Source organism: Pelophylax lessonae (assembly GCF_965119305.1).
Source record: "Pelophylax lessonae genome assembly, chromosome: 6".
NCBI lineage: Eukaryota > Metazoa > Chordata > Amphibia > Anura > Ranidae > Pelophylax > Pelophylax lessonae.
In genome coordinates, this window is record NC_138773.1 from 25477063 (window position 1) to 25496732 (window position 19670).

Consider the following 19670-nt stretch of genomic DNA (forward strand, 5'->3'; position numbering starts at 1 on the left):
CCGCCACTGAGCCAGTAGGAATATGCAGCGCGCTTCGCGCATGCACAGTAGGGACCCGCCCATGAAGCCGCAAGGTTTCACTGCCGGGTTCCCTTACTGGCAATGGCGGCGGGAGCACCTGACAGCCGATGGAAACATCGGCTGGGGTGCCGACATCGCTGGACTCCAGGACAGGTAAGTGTCCTAATATTAACCACTTGACGACCGCCCGCCACAGATTTACTGCGGCAGGCAGCCGCTCCTGGGCGAAAAGATGTATCTCTACGTTACTCGCTCTCAGGAGGCTAGGGGGCGAGCGCGCGCCGCCGTCGGCGCGCTCCCACTCCCGCTCATAAGCTGGGGAGCCAGTGCGTGTGTCAGGCGGCTCCGATTGCCGCCTGACACCGGCGATCTCCACCCGCTGACACTGATGCACAGCCGTCCGTCCTTATCCCTGGGATGATCACAGAGACTATGTGATCCTGCTATATAGGATCGCCTGTCTCTATGATCATCTCACAAGACACACCCCCCCCCCCCACAGTTAGAATCACTCCCCTAGGGTCACATTTAACCCCTTGATCACCAACACTGTTAACCCCTTCCCTGCCAATGGAATTATTACAGTGACAGTGCATATTTTTAGCCCTGTGATTACTGTAGTAATGTCACTGGTCCCCCCAAAAGTGTCAAAAATATCAGTTAGGGGTCCGATCTGTCCGCCGCAATGTCGCAGTCCTGCAAAAAATCGCAGATCGCCGCCATTACTCGTTAAAAAAAAAACAATAAAAATGACAGAAATCTTTCCCGTAGTTAGTAAACGCAATAACCTTTGCGCAAACCAATGAAAATACGCTTATTGCGATTCTTTTTACCAAAAAAAGATAGCAGAAAACAAATTGGCCTAAAATGTTAATTGTTAAAATAAATTGATTTTTACATTGTTTGGGGGGGGGGGGGGGCTAATGTTATATAGCAGAATGTGAAAAATAGTGTTTTTTTTTTTCAAAATTGTCCCTTTTTTTTGTTCATAGCGCAAAAAATAAAAATCTCACAGGTGATCAGATACCACCAAAAGAAAGCTCTATCTGTGGGAAAAAAAGGACATCAATTTTATTAGGGGACAGCGTCGCACGACCGCGCAATTGTCCGTTAAAGTAACGCGGTGCCGAATCGCAAAATAGGGCCTGGTCATTAAGCAGGAAAATCTTCCGGTCTCAAAGTGGGTAAAAGTCAGCAGCTACAGTATGTGTACAGTATTTGTAGCTGCTGACTTTGAATTTTTGGAGGGGGTGGAGGGGAAGGCAGAACTCCCCTTTAATGAATACAACCCACACCCCAATGCATGGTGATGCGCTACCATGCCTTATGGTGCGTTGCATTGCCAAAAATGCATGGCTATAAAATTGAACATTTTGGTTCATTGCTAGGCTATTGATTTGCATAAGCTGCAGTAGGGCCTGTTCATACTAGTGTGGTTACTGGCATTTTGCTACATATGATCAATGGCAGTCACCACATGGGCCCATGGGAAACAATTGTTTTCTATCCGCCCCGTTCACGCCGTAAGCCTGGTATGATGTGCAGTGCGGTACATTGGATGGCACTGCACGTCACCACTGTGCTGCGCAGCGAGCTGCAGTGCCAAGACCTAAATGGAGTGTAAATTTGTACATTCTCAATAAAGGTTTTTTTTTTTTTTTAAATCCTGAAACAGCACATGGCATCGTCCCCTCAACGCCCAGGAAAACCGCCATCAGCCCGCACACTAGAATGGAGCGCTTTAGCATCTGGGCCTTAAATGCAATGCATTGCACCTAGGGTTGATAAATATAGAGGGAGAGGTATAGGTGGCGCTGCCTATTTAGTTTGTGTAATCCTCATAGGGAAGAAATACCAAAAATATTTAAAAAATAGCATTAATGTACGAAAGAGTTGCTATCCCTTTAAATAAACCTCATATGCATGAGATAATCTCACACGAAAAAAACTTTAATAAAGTGCAAACATGCTAGTAAAAGTTCCCAACCAAGTGGTAATCCCCAAATCTAAAATACTCCAGCACACTGTGTCACAGTATACATAAAAACAATATAATAATATACAAAAAGTGCTCTCAGTGCAAAAATCTGCAAAAATAAATATGAATAATAAATAAATAATCAAATCAAAATCAATTAATAAAATAATCCCGTAAATATTGTTAAAAAAAATTGATAAATCCTTAGAAATATTATAAAGTGACTGGTGCAAAAAGCAGTGGAATGCCAGTCTTTTGGTGATGAAAACAGGAGGTGAATCCACTGATGCTCCTCCCTCAGATCCGCACTCACCAGAGGACTGAACCCCTGCAGGGGAGGGGTCAGAGGCACCAACAAATAGGTTACTGCACAGTCCTATGTCTCCTCCTCCTCCTCCTCACCGGGTCTGATCGATGGGGACACTCATAAACGAGGTAAATGGACAAAGAAGGCATCTCATAGAGTACGTTCGTAACATAAACGTTTTATTGTTAAAAGCAAAATAATGCACTTACAGAGGTTTAAAGAATGAAGGCAGTAAGTCAAACACTGTGTCTGGGATGCCCTGCATTCCACGGCCTGGAAAAGCTCAAACCTGGAAGTGAGGCAGTGACGCTCTAGGCTCCGCCCTAAGCGTTTCGTCAGAGTGACGTCATCAGGAGCACTCTGTAAGTGCGTTTTTTTGCTTTTAACAATGAAAGGTTTATGTTACGGACAATTTTCAGCTTTTAGCACTGTTGCACTTTGAATGACAATTGCGCAGTCATGTCACACTGTACCCATATTCAATTTTTATCATTTTTTTGAGACAGATAAAGCTTTCTTTTGATGGTATTTAATTACCACTGGGTTTTTTTATTTTTTGTGAAACAAACGAAAAAACACTGAAAAGGTTTTTCTTAGTTTTGGCAAATTAGTAATTTTTCTTCTTTACTGATGTGTGCTGATGAAGCTGCACTGACAGTCACTGGTGGGGCTGCACTGATGGGCATGGAAGAGGCTACACTGATGGGCACTGATAGGTTGCACTGATGGTCAATGATGAGGCTGCACTGATGGGCACTGATCGCTGCAATGATGGGCAGTGATAGGCAGCACTGATGGGCACTAATAGGCAGCACTGATGGGCACTGATAGGCTGCATTGATGAGGCAGGACTAAAGGGCTCTGATAGGTGGCACTGATGGGCATTGATGAGGCTGCACTGATAGGTTCCACTGATGGGCACTGATGAGACTGCACTGATGGGCACTGATAGGCAGCACTGATGGGCATTTTTGAGGCTGCAGTAATGGGCACTGATGAGGGTGCACTGATGGTCACTGATAGGCTGCACTGATGGGCAACGATGAGACAGGACTAAAGAGCTCTGATAGGCGGCACTGATGGGCACTGATAGGCAACACTGATGGGCACTAATAGGCAGCAATAATGAGCACTGATGAGGTAGCAATGATGAGGCTGCAGTAATAGGCACTGATGAGGGTGCACTGATGGTCACTGATAGGCCCCACTGATGGGCACTAATAGGCAGCAATGATGGGCACTGATGAGGCAGCAATGATGAGGCTGCAGTAATAGGCACTGATGAGGGTGCACTGACGGTCACTGATAGGCTGCACTGATGGGCACTAATAGGCAGCAATGATGGGCACTGATGAGGCAGCAATGATGAGGCTGCAGTAATAGGCACTGATGAGGGTGCACTGACGGTCACTGATAGGCTGCACTGATGGGCACTGATGAGGCAGGACTAATGGGCACTGATAGAGGGCACTAGATGGGCAACACTGATGGGCACTGATAAGCTGCACTGATAATCAGGGCCCTGATGATCAGCGTAAAGAATGTACTGAGAGCCTTGCCAGTTATTGGCTCTCCTTTCCCCACACAGACACAGCGTGTGAAGAAAGGAGTGCCGATAACCGCCATGTCTGTATACATGTGATCAGGTATACGGGGTATATATAGGTTTGCTGTGTGTTACATTAAAACAAGGGCCAGCGCATTGGGGTTCAAATCGAAGAAGCTGCCTTAATGCAGCATGCATTACTGGACTTGCATTATTGCAGCACAAAGCAGGGAATGGCCCCGGTGTTCATTCATCCGCCCAGAGCTCAGTAAATCATACAATCAATTAGTGAAGAATTAAAGTTAGCTGTAATGTCGTCAATGGTCCCTGCGGTCATGTTCAATGCTCGGCTGAGCGGAAACTTGACCATACTTTGGCTCCGCCGGAATCCGGTTATGTGATCCACCCCCTCCCCCACCCAGCAATGTTCTGATCTTGTGACCACCGCTTACACCTCCTATGAAACGATCAGTCAGCTCTGAATGTCGTTACAGTAACTTTCCTATTGTAAGATTAAATATTCAAATAGAAACAAATGAATATCAGTATAAATACAAACCGATGATCTGATCTGGATACATTGTAAGAATAAACATGAAGAATCGGTTATCTCCAGATAGAGATCTAATCAGATGTATCCATTATTGATACGTACAGCATGCAGAGTGATGTGTCACTTCCAGATATTTATTACCATTACAGAGATCCCAGGACTCCCCCTGACATTACCTTCATCTGCTTTTCTCTCCAGAAAGCCAGCATTATCTTTGTTCAGGCATCATCCAGGGTCACCATCTACTTCCTGGATTGAGATAGACAGGGATGGTGGGAACCCCTCATAATGGGCACAGCAGGTGTACAGACCCGGGAACTCAGCACAGGGATGGTGGGAAACTGCCATTCCACTCCCTGACAGCGAGGTGTGAGGTTGCTGATTCCTTAGCTCGTGTGCTTCCAGAAGCCAGGGGCTAGAGTTGTTTCTCTGCCCCAGGAGGGATGCTGGATCCTGGGGAGGACCCCGGCGGGGGCCCCCTGGATAGGCCTGAGACTAGGCCTCAGCCTATGGAAGACATGGAGCTCGGCCCAAGGAGGGGTGAATCCCTATCTACCTTTAGACGGAGGATTGTGGACAAGCTGACAAGGATTGAGAAAGAGGAGGAGAAATTGGCAGCTTTAAAAACTGAATTTAAAAAGAAAAAGTTGTATTGTGCCAAACTGTACAGTAAGAAGAGACCGGCTCTGAGGCCTGAATTGAAGGACTTGGAGCAAGCTTTGAGGAAGCAGAAAGAGTTGGTGAGCTCTCTGAAGGAAAGTAGCGGAGCTTTTAAGGAAAAATACAGGAATGAGGAACGTTTCAGCCGTATGAGGAGAGGAACCGTTTCCAGCATGGAGAGTGACCCAGCCAGTGAAGAGATGCAGGTACCGACAGAGTCAGCAGAGAGTGAGAAAGTGGGCCCGGAGGATGAGCCCAGCTCTTCAACACCTCAGACATCTGCTGAGCCCCCAATGGCGGAGGCCTCTGTCTCCCTCCCTCTGCAGCAGCAATGTGGAACATCTGAGCAGGAGGTTGAGGGGGGTACTGGCATGTTGGAGTTCATCGCTGAGCTGGAAACCCCTCTGGATGGAAGAAAGTTACATTTTTCTGCGGATTCCTCAGATGAGGAGATGGATACCGTTCCTCGCCCTATGAAAGAGAGACCTGTGGAGAGAGGAACATTCACCATGAAGCCTGCAACAACCAGGAGGAAGTTTGATCCCACCATCAGCCATGACACTGCAGAGGTAACAACACAGCAAGCAGGTACAGTGTGTGTGCAAGGTGGTGATGTGAACTTTAATGACAATGTGCTTGCTGAGGGTTGTAGTGCTATGGGCTGTCAGCCCACACCCATAGACAATGTGCAGCATGCAGTGCAACCTGATGCACCTGTAAAAAAACTTTAAATGCGATTGGTGGGAAAACTGAAAATAACTTTGAGCTTTTGGTTGAAGTGTCTGCAGAGAGGAGCACCACGGACATTGCAAAGGCTTTTCCTGACCCAGATAAAGCTGTTGTTCCTGAAAATGGTGCAGGAGATGCTGGGAGCAGTAGTGCTACAACTGTTGGGGATTCTGCAGTAAAAAAAACTGTGATTGAACCCAGGAAAGCAGCTGAGTGCTTTGAGAAGGGGGAGGGGGTGGGTCTTGTCTCTGCTGCTCCAAAGACTGCAAGGGATGTTTCAGGCTCCTTGTCAGCAGGTGTGGCTGTGTCTAAGGACAATGCTGTAATTACTGGTATGTCTGGGAGGAAAACCTATGCTGGTGCTGCTACAGGATCTGGTAGGGGGGAGCATGGAAATGGTTTATCTTCCTCCCTATTTAAAAGGAGGAATGTGGTTCAGCTCAGATGGGAAGGCGAAGGTATTCCCCCATATAGGAGAGCTGTGGTTGATAAGATTCTGCAGATGGGGTTTAGACCCGAAGATATCTTCGCCCTGATCAGTCCGACCGGCTCCTATGAGTATGATTTGTCCTTTATCCGTCCGGAGTCTTTGGACATATTTTGGGAGAAATATGAGCATGTGTGTAGGAGCCTGCCGGACTGGAGAGGGCTCATCCCCAAAGTTGTGTCACGTCAGCCACTTATTAAAATGGTGACGATTCTTGTGCGCAATGAGTCCATACCACAAGGGGATTTATCTGTATGGCTGAGGAGATATGGAGACATCCTGAGCCCCTTACACAAAATTATGGATGACCGAGGAATATGGACGGGGGGATGGTCTGTGCAGCTAAAACTAAAAGTCATGGATAATGTCATCCAGCATCTGCCATCCTCAGCTTTCCTGGGAAGGGACAGGCTGACCATCTTTTATCCAGGCCAGCCAAAACTGTGTAATAAATGTGGGGATAAAGGGCACTTTGCATCCTCCTGTCCAGTGATGAAATGCTCTCTGTGTCAGGATTTAGGGCATTTGGCAAAGGATTGCAACATTATAAGGTGCAACTTGTGCAATTCGGTTGGGCATCCTTATAGCCAGTGTCCCGAGGCAATGCATAACCAGCCTGAGCTCATGAGAGAGTTCTTCCGCCTGGACATGGAGGATGCTCAGAGCTCAGCAGCTAGGGTGCCTGCGATTCCCTCTGAGTCTGTGCCAATGCCCAGTGTGCCTGTGTCTTCCCAGTCTGTGCGTTTGCCTAGTGTGCCTGTGTCTTCCCAGTCTGTGCGTTTGCCTAGTGTGCCTGTGTCTTCCCAGTCTGTGATTTCCCAGTCTGTGCCAATTCCCAGTGTGTCAGTGTCTTCCAAATCTGTGGTGCCCCAGTCTGTGCGTTTGCATGTATCAGTTACCGAGAATGTGTCCAATCCTTCTGTGTCTATGTCCTCCAAAATTGCAGAGGCCGCAAGAGGTGCTGATGCAGGGGCATCAAGTGCAGTGCCAGTCCCACCCCCTCGACATTTCAGGGCTTCTATTGGGGACCAGGGGATGCAGAGGAGTGGGGAAAATGGTGAAGAGGCTGGCCTGGTGGCAGATAAGGTAAGGGAGAGTGGGGGTGAAGGGGAGGCTAAGAGTGGGGAGACTGTAATTTGCAGTTTGTCCAAGGATGATGTGGAATGGTTGGAGGAGAAAAGGAAGAAGGGCAAAAGAAAAAAAAAAAGGTGTTCAGTTGCCCAAAGTCCTAAGGTTTTTCCCTTGAAAAATAAGTTTGGGGTCCTGTCAGATGATGACGATGAATGGGACTCGTTGAGTACGGCGTCTTCTATGGATGATGAGTCCCAGGGTGCATTGAAGCGCACTGGTTCTCCTGGGAGAGAGAGTAGTCAGGCTAAGAAACGGCTGCCTCAATTATCCTAATGGCAGTTCCCACTCCGTTAAAAGTGGCAACCATTAATGTTGCCAGCTTAAAATCAGTGAGTGCTCGTCATATGGCCTTATTTTTGCTCAGCGAGTTTGATGCTGACATTTTGTTTTTGCAAGAGACCCATCTGAGTAGTCTGGCTGATATACATCTGGCAAAGAAGGAGTGGAAGCGTGGTCCCTCCTTTTGGTCTCTTGCGGCCGAGCCTTACAGCGGGGTTGCGGTCCTTTTTTCTGGTATGGTAACATGCCGACGGGTAATTGAGGTAGAGATTGGGAGATGCATGATTTTGGATGTCTCTGTGAGGGGGCAGGACCTGCGCCTGATTAACATCTATGGTCCCCAGACAAAATGGGACAGGAAATGCCTCTTTACAAAGATTAAGCCTTTTCTTTTTACGGCTCAGCAGGTTATCTTTGGAGGTGACTTCAACACCATTACTAGGCCTAAAGACAGGAGAGGTTTCAGAGATAAGCTGGGCTATGACAGCCTTTTCCTGAATGCAATGGTTAGGGAAGCAGGTCTGGTAGATGTGCACATTAAGCGCTGCCCAGACAGCACGGGGTTCACTTTTCAGCGAGGTAATAGTCAGAGTAGGATAGATAGGTTTTTTTTAAAGGAGGACTCTGCTTTTTCGGCACCTGTTTGTCGGGCAGTGGAGTTTTCTGATCACTGTATTCTATATTTGACTCTGAATGCCTCAGGCGTGCCACCTAGGGGGAGGGGTATCTGGAGATTGAATTCGGCCCTCCTGGATGACGAGGAAGTAAGACAATCCTTTGAGGAATTTTTTCAGGCACAGGTAACTATCCTAGACTTTTGCAACAGTAAGTCAGAATGGTGGGAGCTTATAAAACAGCGGACTGTTAGGCTTTTCAAGGCCATAGGGAGAAAGAGACAGCAAGATAAGTATATCACCTACCAGCGTTTGCGGAGGAAACTTGACCGCCTTGTATCGAATGGAGGAGATTCTGGGGCGATCTCTGAGGTGAAGCTCCTCCTGAGGACCCATCAATATGACCGGCACGCCTCTTTGGTTCAGGAAAGGGACTATGGGAAATACCATTCGCCTGACCCTTACCAGAATTGTAAACAGAGCGTAGCAGTTAAGACGGTCAATGGCCTGAAGGACAGTACGGGCTCTCTGACGAAGTCTAGGTCAGGGATCCTGGAGGTCGTCAGGTCATACTATGCTGATCTCCTGGGAGGAAAGAACCTTGATCGGACAGGGATGTTGAGTTTTTTGGACTCTACGCCAGGTCTGGAAAATATTGTTCCTTTGATGAATTTGACAGATGAAATCACTGCAGATGAGGTGACCCAGGCTATTGATAAACTAGCCATCAGGAAAACGCCAGGGCCAGATGGTTTGACAGCCGAATTTTATAAATGTTTTAAGAAGATCCTGGCTTCACACCTTGCGGAGGTTTTTAATGGCTGTTTGCATGAGGGTTCTCTCCCTCCTTCCATGAGGCAATCTGCAGTGGTTCTTCTGTCAAAGGGCAAAGATCCTTCGATGATTGAGAATTGGCGCCCCATTAGCCTTCTTAATGTCGATAGAAAGATACTGGCAAAGATTTTTTTCTGGCGATTATCATCAGTGGCAGGCGATTTGTTATCCCATCACCAGCACTGCGCAATCCAGGGTAGAAGCACTTTCTCAGCTGTGTTAGCTGTCCGGGAGGCCTTGGAGCGTTGTAGGGCTGCTGGTTGGGGTAAATATCTGCTGACATTGGATCAGGCTAAGGCCTTTGATAGGGTTAATCATGAGTACCTATGGCTCCTTCTTGGCAAGTATGGCCTGGAGGGGGGTTTCATTGATTGGCTCAAGATTTTGTACAAAGGGGCTGAAAGCTTTCCTCTGGTTAATGGTTGGGTTGGGCAGCCCTTTGTGGTTGGCTCAGGTGTGCGTCAGGGGTGTCCTTTGAGTCCTCTGCTATATGCGTTTGCAATCGACCCCTTCATTAGAAGGCTAGAGAGTGGACCATTGTGTGGGGTACCTTTGGGCATCGCTGGTGAGCCTCCTTTGAAGGTTGTGGCTTATGCTGATGACGTTTCTGTTTTTGTCTCTGGGACTGGGGAAGCGCAGGAGGTGGTCTCAGTGACAAGGCAGTATGCGGAAGCATCAGGTTCAAAGGTCAACCAGGACAAGTGTGAAGCTTTCTGGATTGGCGTGGAAGGTGAGAGCTTTGTTCTCCCGGATGACTTCCCGGAGCCCCAACAAAAAATTAGAGTTCTAGGCATTGAATTTGGCCCAGGTGACTATGGTCATGCAAATTGGGTGAGCAGGCTGGAGAATGCCAATGCCAAGGTGGCGAGCTGGAAAAGTTGGCGGTTTTCCTTAAGGGAAAAGGTTGATCTGATCAAAGGTTACCTGATTCCAATTTTTCTGTATGTCAGTTTTGTCTGCATTTTGCCAGTGTCTCTCTATACCAGGATCTATAGTTGTTTCTTCCAGCTGTTATGGGGAAACAGAATAAACCTTGTCAAAAGGAGTGTGACTTATCTTCCTAGGCGGGAGGGTGGTCTAGGAATGATCAACCCTGTAGTCTTTTTCTCTCTGATGTTTGTAAAGTACAACCTTGGTAACATGTTGGCAGAGAGACCGCCTGGGTGGGTTGGTATTTTCCAGTCCTGGTTTAGGCCCTTTCTGCGAAACTGGGAAAATGGTGGGCCAGTGAAAAGCCTGAGGGTCAAGCATGATAAGCTCCCGACTTATGTTGCCCCGTGTTTGAAAATACTTCGGCAGTGGCAAGTAACGGCAGGGGAGATCAGATCTCTTCCAAGGAAACTTCTTGAGAAGCGGATCATGAGCTCTGTTTTTTGCGAACCACTGGCCTTAAGGGATTGCCCAAGCCTAGTTTTGGGGGAGGGTTTGCGTTTGATTAATTTGGAGAGAATCCCAATGAAGTTTAGGGATCAGGCTTGGCTCGCTTTCCATGGAAAACTATATGTGAAGGGCAACCTGAAGTTTCTCTCTGTGAGTGATCGTGGCTGCCCGAGAGTAGAGTGTGGAGATGCGGTGGAGTCCATGGATCATTTTTTGCTTCAGTGCCCTTTTAATATAGAGGTGTACAAGAGGGTAGGGAGGGCTCTGAGTGTACCCTTCCTCCCCCATATGAGTTATGCAGAGTGGGTGTATGGGGCATTCCAGACTCGCCGGGATTATGATTTGGAAACACTTTTTTTAGTTAGTGTAGTAGTCCGTTATTTCACGTGGAGTGCACGGTGCCAGGTATCCTTACGGAGTAAAATCCTCCCTGTTGAGGTGGTGGTGCAGAACATTCTGGGTGAGGTTGGGAAGATTCGGGGTCTTGAGAAAGACAGGTGGCGGCAGGAGGCCTGGATAAAGGCGTGGAGGAATATCAGGACTCTGTAGCTGCTGCCTGTTGATCTCGGGGTGTGCGGCTTTTCTTTCTGTCCTTGCTTCACTCCCCTAGATTTTCAGATAAAATATATTTTTGATAAAAGGCTACATGCATGGTGACGGTGATGTTCCTTAGTCTGGCTCTCTCGTAGGGTTTATGCTGTGCGCAATTTGGTTTATTTATTATGTTCTTGTTTGGTTTTTGGTTTTGTATAGTTATATTTAATTATTTTGTAAATATGTTATTTATTAATTTATTTATTATGGTTTTATTGTATATAAGTTGTTGTTTGTAAGATTTTTCAATAAACAAAATTAACCCCTCATAATGGGCACAGCAGGTGTACAGACCCGGGAACTCAGCACAGGGATGGGGGGAACCCCTTATAATGGGCATATCATGTGTACAGACCTGAGAACTCAGCACAGGGATGGTGGGAACCCCTCATAAGGGGCACAGCAGGTGTACAGACCTGGGAACTCAGCACATGGATGGTGAGAACCCCTCATAATGGGTACAGCAGGTGTACAGACCCGGGAACTCAGCACAGGGATGGTGGGAACCCCTCATAATGGGCACAGCAGGTGTACAGATCCGGGAACTCAGCACAGGGATGGTCGGAACCCCTTATAATGGGCACAGCAGGTGTACAGACCTGGGAACTCAGCACAGGGATGGTGGGAACCACTCATAATGGGCACAGCAGGTGTACAGACTCGGGAACTCAGCACAGGGATGGTGGGAACCCCTCATAATGGGCACAGCAGGTGTACAGACCCAGGAACTCAGCACAGGGATGGTGGGAACCCCTCATAATGGGCACAGCAGGTGTACAGACCTGGGAACTAAGCACAGGGATGGTGGGAACCCCTCATAATGGGCACAGCAGGTGTACAGAGCTGGGAACTCAGCACAGGGATGGTCGGAACCCCTTATAATGGGCACAGCAGGTGTACAGACCCAGGAACTCAGCACAGGGATGGTGGAAATCCCTCATAATGGGCACAGTATCCAGCAATAACTATAAGCTCAGTTTCAGGTGGTGTGTCTCTCCAATAACTTCCTCCGATAGCAGATAAAAGTCCTTTTCCCATCTGATATGACCTGTATTGTATTGGCTGATTTGAACAAACACCACAAACATTTAACAATGGGGAAAAAGAGGGGGGGGGGATTTGGAACTTAAAATAGGTACGTGAGGACAACTGGCCCATAATATAGCGTGAGAAAGATCTAATATAGAGTCGGGTCCACAACATAATAACATTATAAAAAATGGCCAATTGCCTCCATCCCTAATGATAAGGGGGGGGAAAAAAAGGGGGGGGAATTGGGACTTTAACATGTCGTATAAATAAGCGCTGACTAGGCGTAAAATTTTCTCTTGTCATTAGGGATGGAGGCAATTGGCCATTTTTCTTACGCTATATTGTGCCAATTGTCCTCACGTACCTATTTTATGTTACAAATCCCGACCCCCCCCCCCCCTTTTCCTCATTAATAGGGATGGAGGCATTTAGCCCTAGATGGGCAATGCCTCATTTAAAGTTCCAAAACCTTTCTTTTTCGCAAACATTTAACAATCCCAAAAAGCAATCAGATTACAAAGGTTTCATATTTGCTTCCACAATTTGCACCTGCTATCTAACAAGTAGCAAGCTCACTCCCCCACAGAGCTGACAATCTATAACCTGGGCACTGTGGGAACAATGGTAATGCTAAGGTGCATGTTGGTAAATAGTAGAGCTCCCAGTATAGAAGGAGGAGAAGGAGGAGGAGGAGGAGGAAGGCGGGGAATGTTCAGGAACAGGTTAGGTCAGCGTCTCAGGTGAAACCACTCACATCCACCTGTTCACATTCCTGAAACTACACTGAGCTCCATCCATCTCTGCCTGAGAAAGAACGTCTTACCTGGAGCAGATACCTACCTGATCCCCCTGGGCAAGACATCTACCTGAGAAGGACCCATATCTACCTACCTGCCCAAGACCTCTGGGGAAGACATCCACCTACCTACCTACCTACCTGGGGCCAAGAATTCACTTCTGTGTGCCATTCCCACACCTGGAACTTTACTGATACTCTTTCCTTGAACCCCCCCACCGGCTGTTGGACTCTCTCAGGGTGAGGGGGATCTAAATTTCAAAACCATGGGAACATTTCTACACCCCTTTCTCGTCGTCCTGGCAGGTAAGAGACCACTTTTGGCATTAATGTATAATTGAAGTGGCCAGGTGGGGGCTTTATGCGATATTCTGTTTAGTTTAGTTGCCTTTTTGATTATTCATCGATTGCACTTGACTTATTTTTTTAACCAATCGATCTGTTGGAAGAGTAGAGACGAGTTGTTTTTGGAGGCTTTGGGCGTGTGTTGACGTGACAACGGCCTCTTCGAGAGATGCCAGCTGCTGTGTGCGTGCGCGCGTGTGTATGTAGAAAATATATCCTCAGAATGGATGGATGAAGGAAAAACCCACAACAGATGAGGCCTCAAATTCCCCTTACAATCTGACCATACGATCAACCTATTTGGCCATACACACATCAATAAATACCTTTACTAATTGATCCTATTGTAATACTCAGTCTATTGCTGACAACCAATACAATCGATATGCCACACACAGGGAAGTGTATTTCCATTGATTAAGATACGATGGAACTGATTGCGTCTCTGTTTCCCTCATGTAACCTCCATAATCTGATCGAAATACAATCGTATTCATTAACCAAGTGCTGCCGATCGGTGCAAAATGATCAATAATACTGGCCAATCGAATCCGATCAAAAGTGGGTCTAAATCGATTGGAAGGGAAGTTTTATTACTTTTCGATTGTTTGCAGATTTGATCAAATTGCACATCGACTGGATTACCAAAAAAAAAAAAAAAAAAAAAAAAAGCATGTGGCCTCCGTTAGATTTACTAGAAGTTTTGTAATATAGGAATCCACCTGAACAATTGTTGCACCATCAACTTTCCATTTATCAAAACCGTAAAATGAGGAGCTACCTATTCTATCTAATCGGGCAGGACTTTTAGTCGTTATTGGTAGACATAAAGGTGATTGAAAAAAATTCCAACTGTAATGTGTGGCGAGTTATAGATCACTACACATTGTACGATAGACCTACCAACAACTACATAGTGCAAGAGTATGCCTGATTGGATACCACTTGGTTGGATAGATTGGGTTGGTCTTCATTTTGATATAGATTTGGTAAGCCTAAAATTGATTGTTGATTGTACAAAGATTGCAGGGCCGGATTGTCCGGCGACCCTACAAAGATTGCAGGGCCGGATTGTCCGGCGACCCTACAAAGATTGCAGGGCCGGATTGTCCGGCGACCCTACAAAGATTGCAGGGCCGGATTGTCCGGCGACCCTACAAAGATTGCAGGGCCGGATTGTCCGGCGACCCTACAAAGATTGCAGGGCCGGATTGTCCGGCGACCCTACAAAGATTGCAGGGCCGGATTGTCCGGCGACCCTACAAAGATTGCAGGGCCGGATTGTCTGGCGACCCTACAAAGATTGCAGGGCCGGATTGTCTGGCGACCCTACAAAGATTGCAGGGCCGGATTTTCTGGCCACTCTACAAAGATTGCATGGCCGGATTTTCTGGCCACCCTACAAAGATTGCATGGCCGGATTTTCTGGCCACCCAACAAAGATTGCATGGCCGGATTTTCTGGCCACCCTACAAAGATTGCATGGCTGGATTTTCTGGCCACCCTACAAAGATTGCATGGCCGGATTGTCTGGCCACCCTAAAAGCGGAGTGTACAATCAAATTGTAAACGTGTGGTGTGCATAAAGCTGGCCATACCCTATACAATCTAAGTATTTTATCTATAATCTAAAGTTTATGTAATGGGATGAAAGACCTAAACAATATATATTCAATTTGCATCAACTCAGGAAGGCCCTTTCACTACATAATTGGCACTAGATCTAAAGGAGATTGTACAATCAGATTGTATAGTGTATGGCAGGCCTATACGTGTTTTAGGTTTCTCTTGTTCAATGCAAGAAATGACACAATTCCCCCATCCATAATGAATGTTGAAATCCCCTTCCCACTATTGTATTCAGATAGCAGCAGTGAGTCCCTCATACCATCTAAAAGGACCCAATCATTGTCCGGCCAACAATTTTCCTCCCAGCTCAATTTAATTTTAGATCTGACTTTTGTTGAGCCGCCCACAGCTCGAATGTTGCCAGATCCCTGCTGATCTAAGCTGTGTATTAGCAGTTTGACCTCCACAGAGATATGAGGTGATCCACCCAATAACGGTTGTACATTCGAAGGTAGTATGTGACCTCCATGGACATCCCTGAACACAAGATCTCATATCGATTGTCTGAAGTATTTTTATAGACAATCATTGTTTTATCATACCAAAAAGATCAATATCTGGAGCAGATCCTGTCTATTAAAGATCCCAGGCTGTCTGATCCTGTCCTGGAGATCAATCATTCCTCCGGCATTTTGTTGACTCTGACGCGTTGTGTAATAACCGTGATTACAGATTAGCCGAGGTGGAATGTGAAGACTGACTCAAGTGTAATGTAAGGCGCTCACCCTGATCTGAGCCGTTGTACAGTCAGCTGGAAATTTGAACTGGTCGTTGTGTTCTAATTGGTCAGACAGTCCATACGACACCAGCAATGGCTTTGAAAATTGTATATTGCAGCCTTTCTCAATCAGGGTTCCTCCAGAGGTTGCTAGGGGTTGCTTGTGCAAGGAGCAATTTCTGCTTCTCCCCCACTGGCCGCCAATGTAAGGGGGCCATTCTTCCCACTGTCTGCCAATGTAAGGGGGCCATTCTTCCCACTGGCCGCCAATGTAAGGGGGCCATTCTTCCCACTGGCCTCCAATGTAAGGGGGCCATTCTTCCCACTGGCCTCCAATGTAAGGGGGCCATTCTTCCCACTGGCCTCCAATGTAAGGGGGCCATTCTTCCCACTGGCCTCCAATGTAAGGGGGCCATTCTTCCCACTGGCCTCCAATGTAAGGGGGCCATTCTTCCCACTGGCCTCCAATGTAAGGGGGCCATTCTTCCCACTGGCCTCCAATGTAAGGGGGCCATTCTTCCCACTGGCCTCCAATGTAAGGGGGCCATTCTTCCCACTGGCCTCCAATGTAAGGGGGCCATTCTTCCCACTGGCCTCCAATGTAAGGGGGCCATTCTTCCCACTGGCCGCCAATGTAAGGGGGCCATTCTTCCCACTGGCCGCCAATGTAAGGGGGCCATTCTTCCCACTGCCTGCCAATGTAAGGGGGGCCATTCTTCCCACTGCCTGCCAATGTAAGGGGGGCCATTCTTCCCACTGCCTGCCAATGTAAGGGGGGCCATTCTTCCCACTGCCTGCCAATGTAAGGGGGGCCATTCTTCCCACTGCCTGCCAATGTAAGGGGGGCCATTCTTCCCACTGCCTGCCAATGTAAGGGGGGCCATTCTTCCCACTGCCTGCCAATGTAAGGGGGGCCATTCTTCCCACTGCCTGCCAATGTAAGGGGGGCCATTCTTCCCACTGCCTGCCAATGTAAGGGGGGCCATTCTTCCCACTGCCTGCCAATGTAAGGGGGGCCATTCTTCCCACTGCCTGCCAATGTAAGGGGGGCCATTCTTCCCACTGCCTGCCAATGTAAGGGGGGCCATTCTTCCCACTGCCTGCCAATGTAAGGGGGGCCATTCTTCCCACTGCCTGCCAATGTAAGGGGGGCCATTCTTCCCACTGCCTGCCAATGTAAGGGGGGCCATTCTTCCCACTGCCTGCCAATGTAAGGGGGGCCATTCTTCCCACTGTCTGCCAATGTAAGGGGGGCCATTCCTGCCACTGGGCGCCAATGTAAGGGGGGTCATTCTTCCCACTGCCTGCCAATGTAAGGGGGGTCATTCTTCCCACTGCTTGCCAATGCAAGGGGGGGGGGCATTCTTCCCACTGCTTGCCAATGCAAGGGGGGCCATTGCTCCCACTGGCCACCGATGGGAAGGGGCCATTGCTCCCTATTGAGCATCACACCTAATGTAGCGGGAGCTGTAGATATAGTAAATATTAGCTGGGATTCCCTGAGACCAGAAAGTTATTTCAGGGGTTCCTCTGTGTTTAAAAGGTAAAGAGAGGCTTGTGTAAAGTGTGTTGCCCATAGATTGTTGTCCTATGACATTCCATTGGATGGGTGTGAGCTGTTACTGCAATGTAGGTGATAGTGAAAGAGAAGATGGAGGTCAGTCCTTGTCCCTGATATGTGGACCGTAGTAAGCAGTTAACTAACATTCATCCTATGATTTATAACTGGCTGGTGCAGACTGTGCTATGGCACTGGTCCAGTAAGGAAGGGGCCAATCAGATGGTTACAAGGTAAACTACATAGTGGGCCTGTGAGGCTAGAGAAGGGACATCCTCTCCCATCGATCGTATAGCAGATCACGCAGGATGCTGAAAAAGTGTATCCAAAGCCAAAACTTTGTCTTGGATAGAGCGGGGAATGGTTAAACGCCCGGGTGCTTTTTATGGATTGGTGGGGACATTACCTTGGTTTTCTGTTTATAGAAATCTCCCCAATGATGGGGAAACACCCATCTTGGGCTTCGTTCACACATACGGCCAGAGGACAGTAAAACCAAGTGGTTGAGCAGTGGTTTTACCACCCTCTACCCACCGGAACACTAACCTACAGATGCTCATGGTCGTATACATTCCAAGGCAAAACTTAAACAGCATGTCGCTTTCACAGGGAGGTGCTGCAGCTGAGCTAATTCATTCCTATGGGGACACGCTGTGTGCAGTGCATGTAAATGTGGTGCAGTAGTACAGCAATTATAGGGATTAAATTGGGCAGTGGGGAGGTGACATATTGCCTCTTCTCTTCCCTTCAAAGGAGGAATCTCAGGTACACTGTGCAACATCCCTTAACAAATGTAGAACGGAAAAATTCCCCTAAGAATTTGGGACTTTATAGGCACTAATGAAATCTAATTATAGTATTATAAAAACATCTTTTATTGAATATCAAAAGATATAAGATATAAAAACAAATATGTACAGGAAGACAAGGGCAAATTACATGAGATGTATATAGTTTGAAACATCAATACATAAATCTATACATAAACAACTAACGTGGATTGACGTGAAGGTTACCCAACGCGTTTCAAAGCTTGTACAGCTTCTTCCTCAGGGGTGTAACCTAGGTCAATCCTATAGATTGTATTGATGCCAAGATTCACATGCATTAAAAACAATATCTCTGAATTTTTGTGTGAAAAATTTGATTAGCTGAAGGGTCATATTTCAGAAATATATGCCATCCTCATGTCTTCTGATTCTAAGAAATTGAATTATATGGCTGCATGGGAAGGAGACCTACAAGAGTCACGGGAACTGGAGGATTGACACAAATTAGCTTGCACTGCATCCAGGGCCCTGATTAATTGAAGCCAACTACAAGGTTCTCTTAAGGTGGTATATGGTCCCCACTAGGTTGGCAACATATGTCCTGAGGGCTTCTCCACTATGTTTCAGAGGCTGTGGTCAGCTGGGCATGGCTTTCCATGTGTGGTGGCAGTGCCCCAAGGTGAGACAATTCTGGATACGGGTATATCATCTCATTTATTCCTTTGACTCAGGTGAACCTGCCAAAGTCCCCGAGACATGCACTGTTGGGGGAAGTGGTGATGCAGGGGAGGACTGGGGCAGGGGGGCAATTGCCCCCCGGGCCGCTCTGATGATCCGTAAAAAGGCTGCACTGCCTAAATGATTCCTGGTGAAGCAAAGTAAAAAGTCCTCACAACTGACCTACTGAGTGAGGGATGAAGACGAGGACAGAGCGCAGATCTCCCTTCCAGCATGGATGGTGTAAACTGTGTCTGAGCAGAGGCCTGTTCCATGCCCCACTGGTGACTCTCCTCCCCCCCCCCCCCCCAGGCAGCCTCGACCGAGCTGTTCCAGCTCCCCCCAACTGCCCCCTGCTGACCAGGTCAGGAGCCCCGATTCAGCCGGTGAGTAGAGCACCTGGAGCGGAGCTTCAGCCTTGAATGGGGGTCAGGAGGAGGCCAGGAAGAGAGAGGGTGGGAGGGGAGCCGAGTCACTGCACCATGGGCCTCTGGTTTGTATTTGCCCTCTGGCCCAAAAGTTGCCAGTCAGCCCCTGTGGTGATGGATGCCCCTAAAGGAGCTAAACTGCTCAGTAGATTTATATTTGTGGCGGCCAGAGTAGTAATTGTGCGGTCATGGAAGTCAGCCACCATACCCTTTGAATTACTCCGAGCAAAACTGTCTTGGTTAATGATTAATGAGCGTTTATCAGCCAATGATTGATGAGCGTTTATCGGCCATACTCAATGACAAGGTGCAAATGTTTGAAAAATTCTGGAGCCCATGGCTGCAATATCTAGAGGGGGACCCCCCGAGCTGACCAGTGCTAGCTTTTCATGGCCGGTTTCAGAACACAATGGATGGGATGGGTTGCTGGACACGGCTTGTGTCGGTCCACTTGCATGCTTGGTACTGTCAGCTAGCTACTCATGGTCCTGAGGTGTTTTCCCCCTTTTTTCTCTTCTCCTCTCCTCTCTCGCTTCTCTTTTCTCTGTACGGTCTATCTTTCTG

The 19670-nt window shown here is 47.6% G+C and overlaps 1 protein-coding gene across 1 annotated transcript in view; it reads left to right on the forward strand.

Annotated features, from left to right (window-relative positions):
- Positions 1–13207: 13207 nt before the first annotated feature.
- LOC309558505 (prostasin-like) overlaps positions 13208–19670 on the forward strand; it is a gene marked incomplete at its 5' end in the record, with an annotated part of 32663 nt that continues 26200 nt past the window's right edge. Inside the window, one exon of the mRNA XM_082261585.1 lies at positions 13208–13247. Within this exon, the coding sequence (XP_082117711.1) occupies positions 13208–13247 (40 nt within the window). The remainder of the gene's footprint in view (positions 13248–19670) is intronic.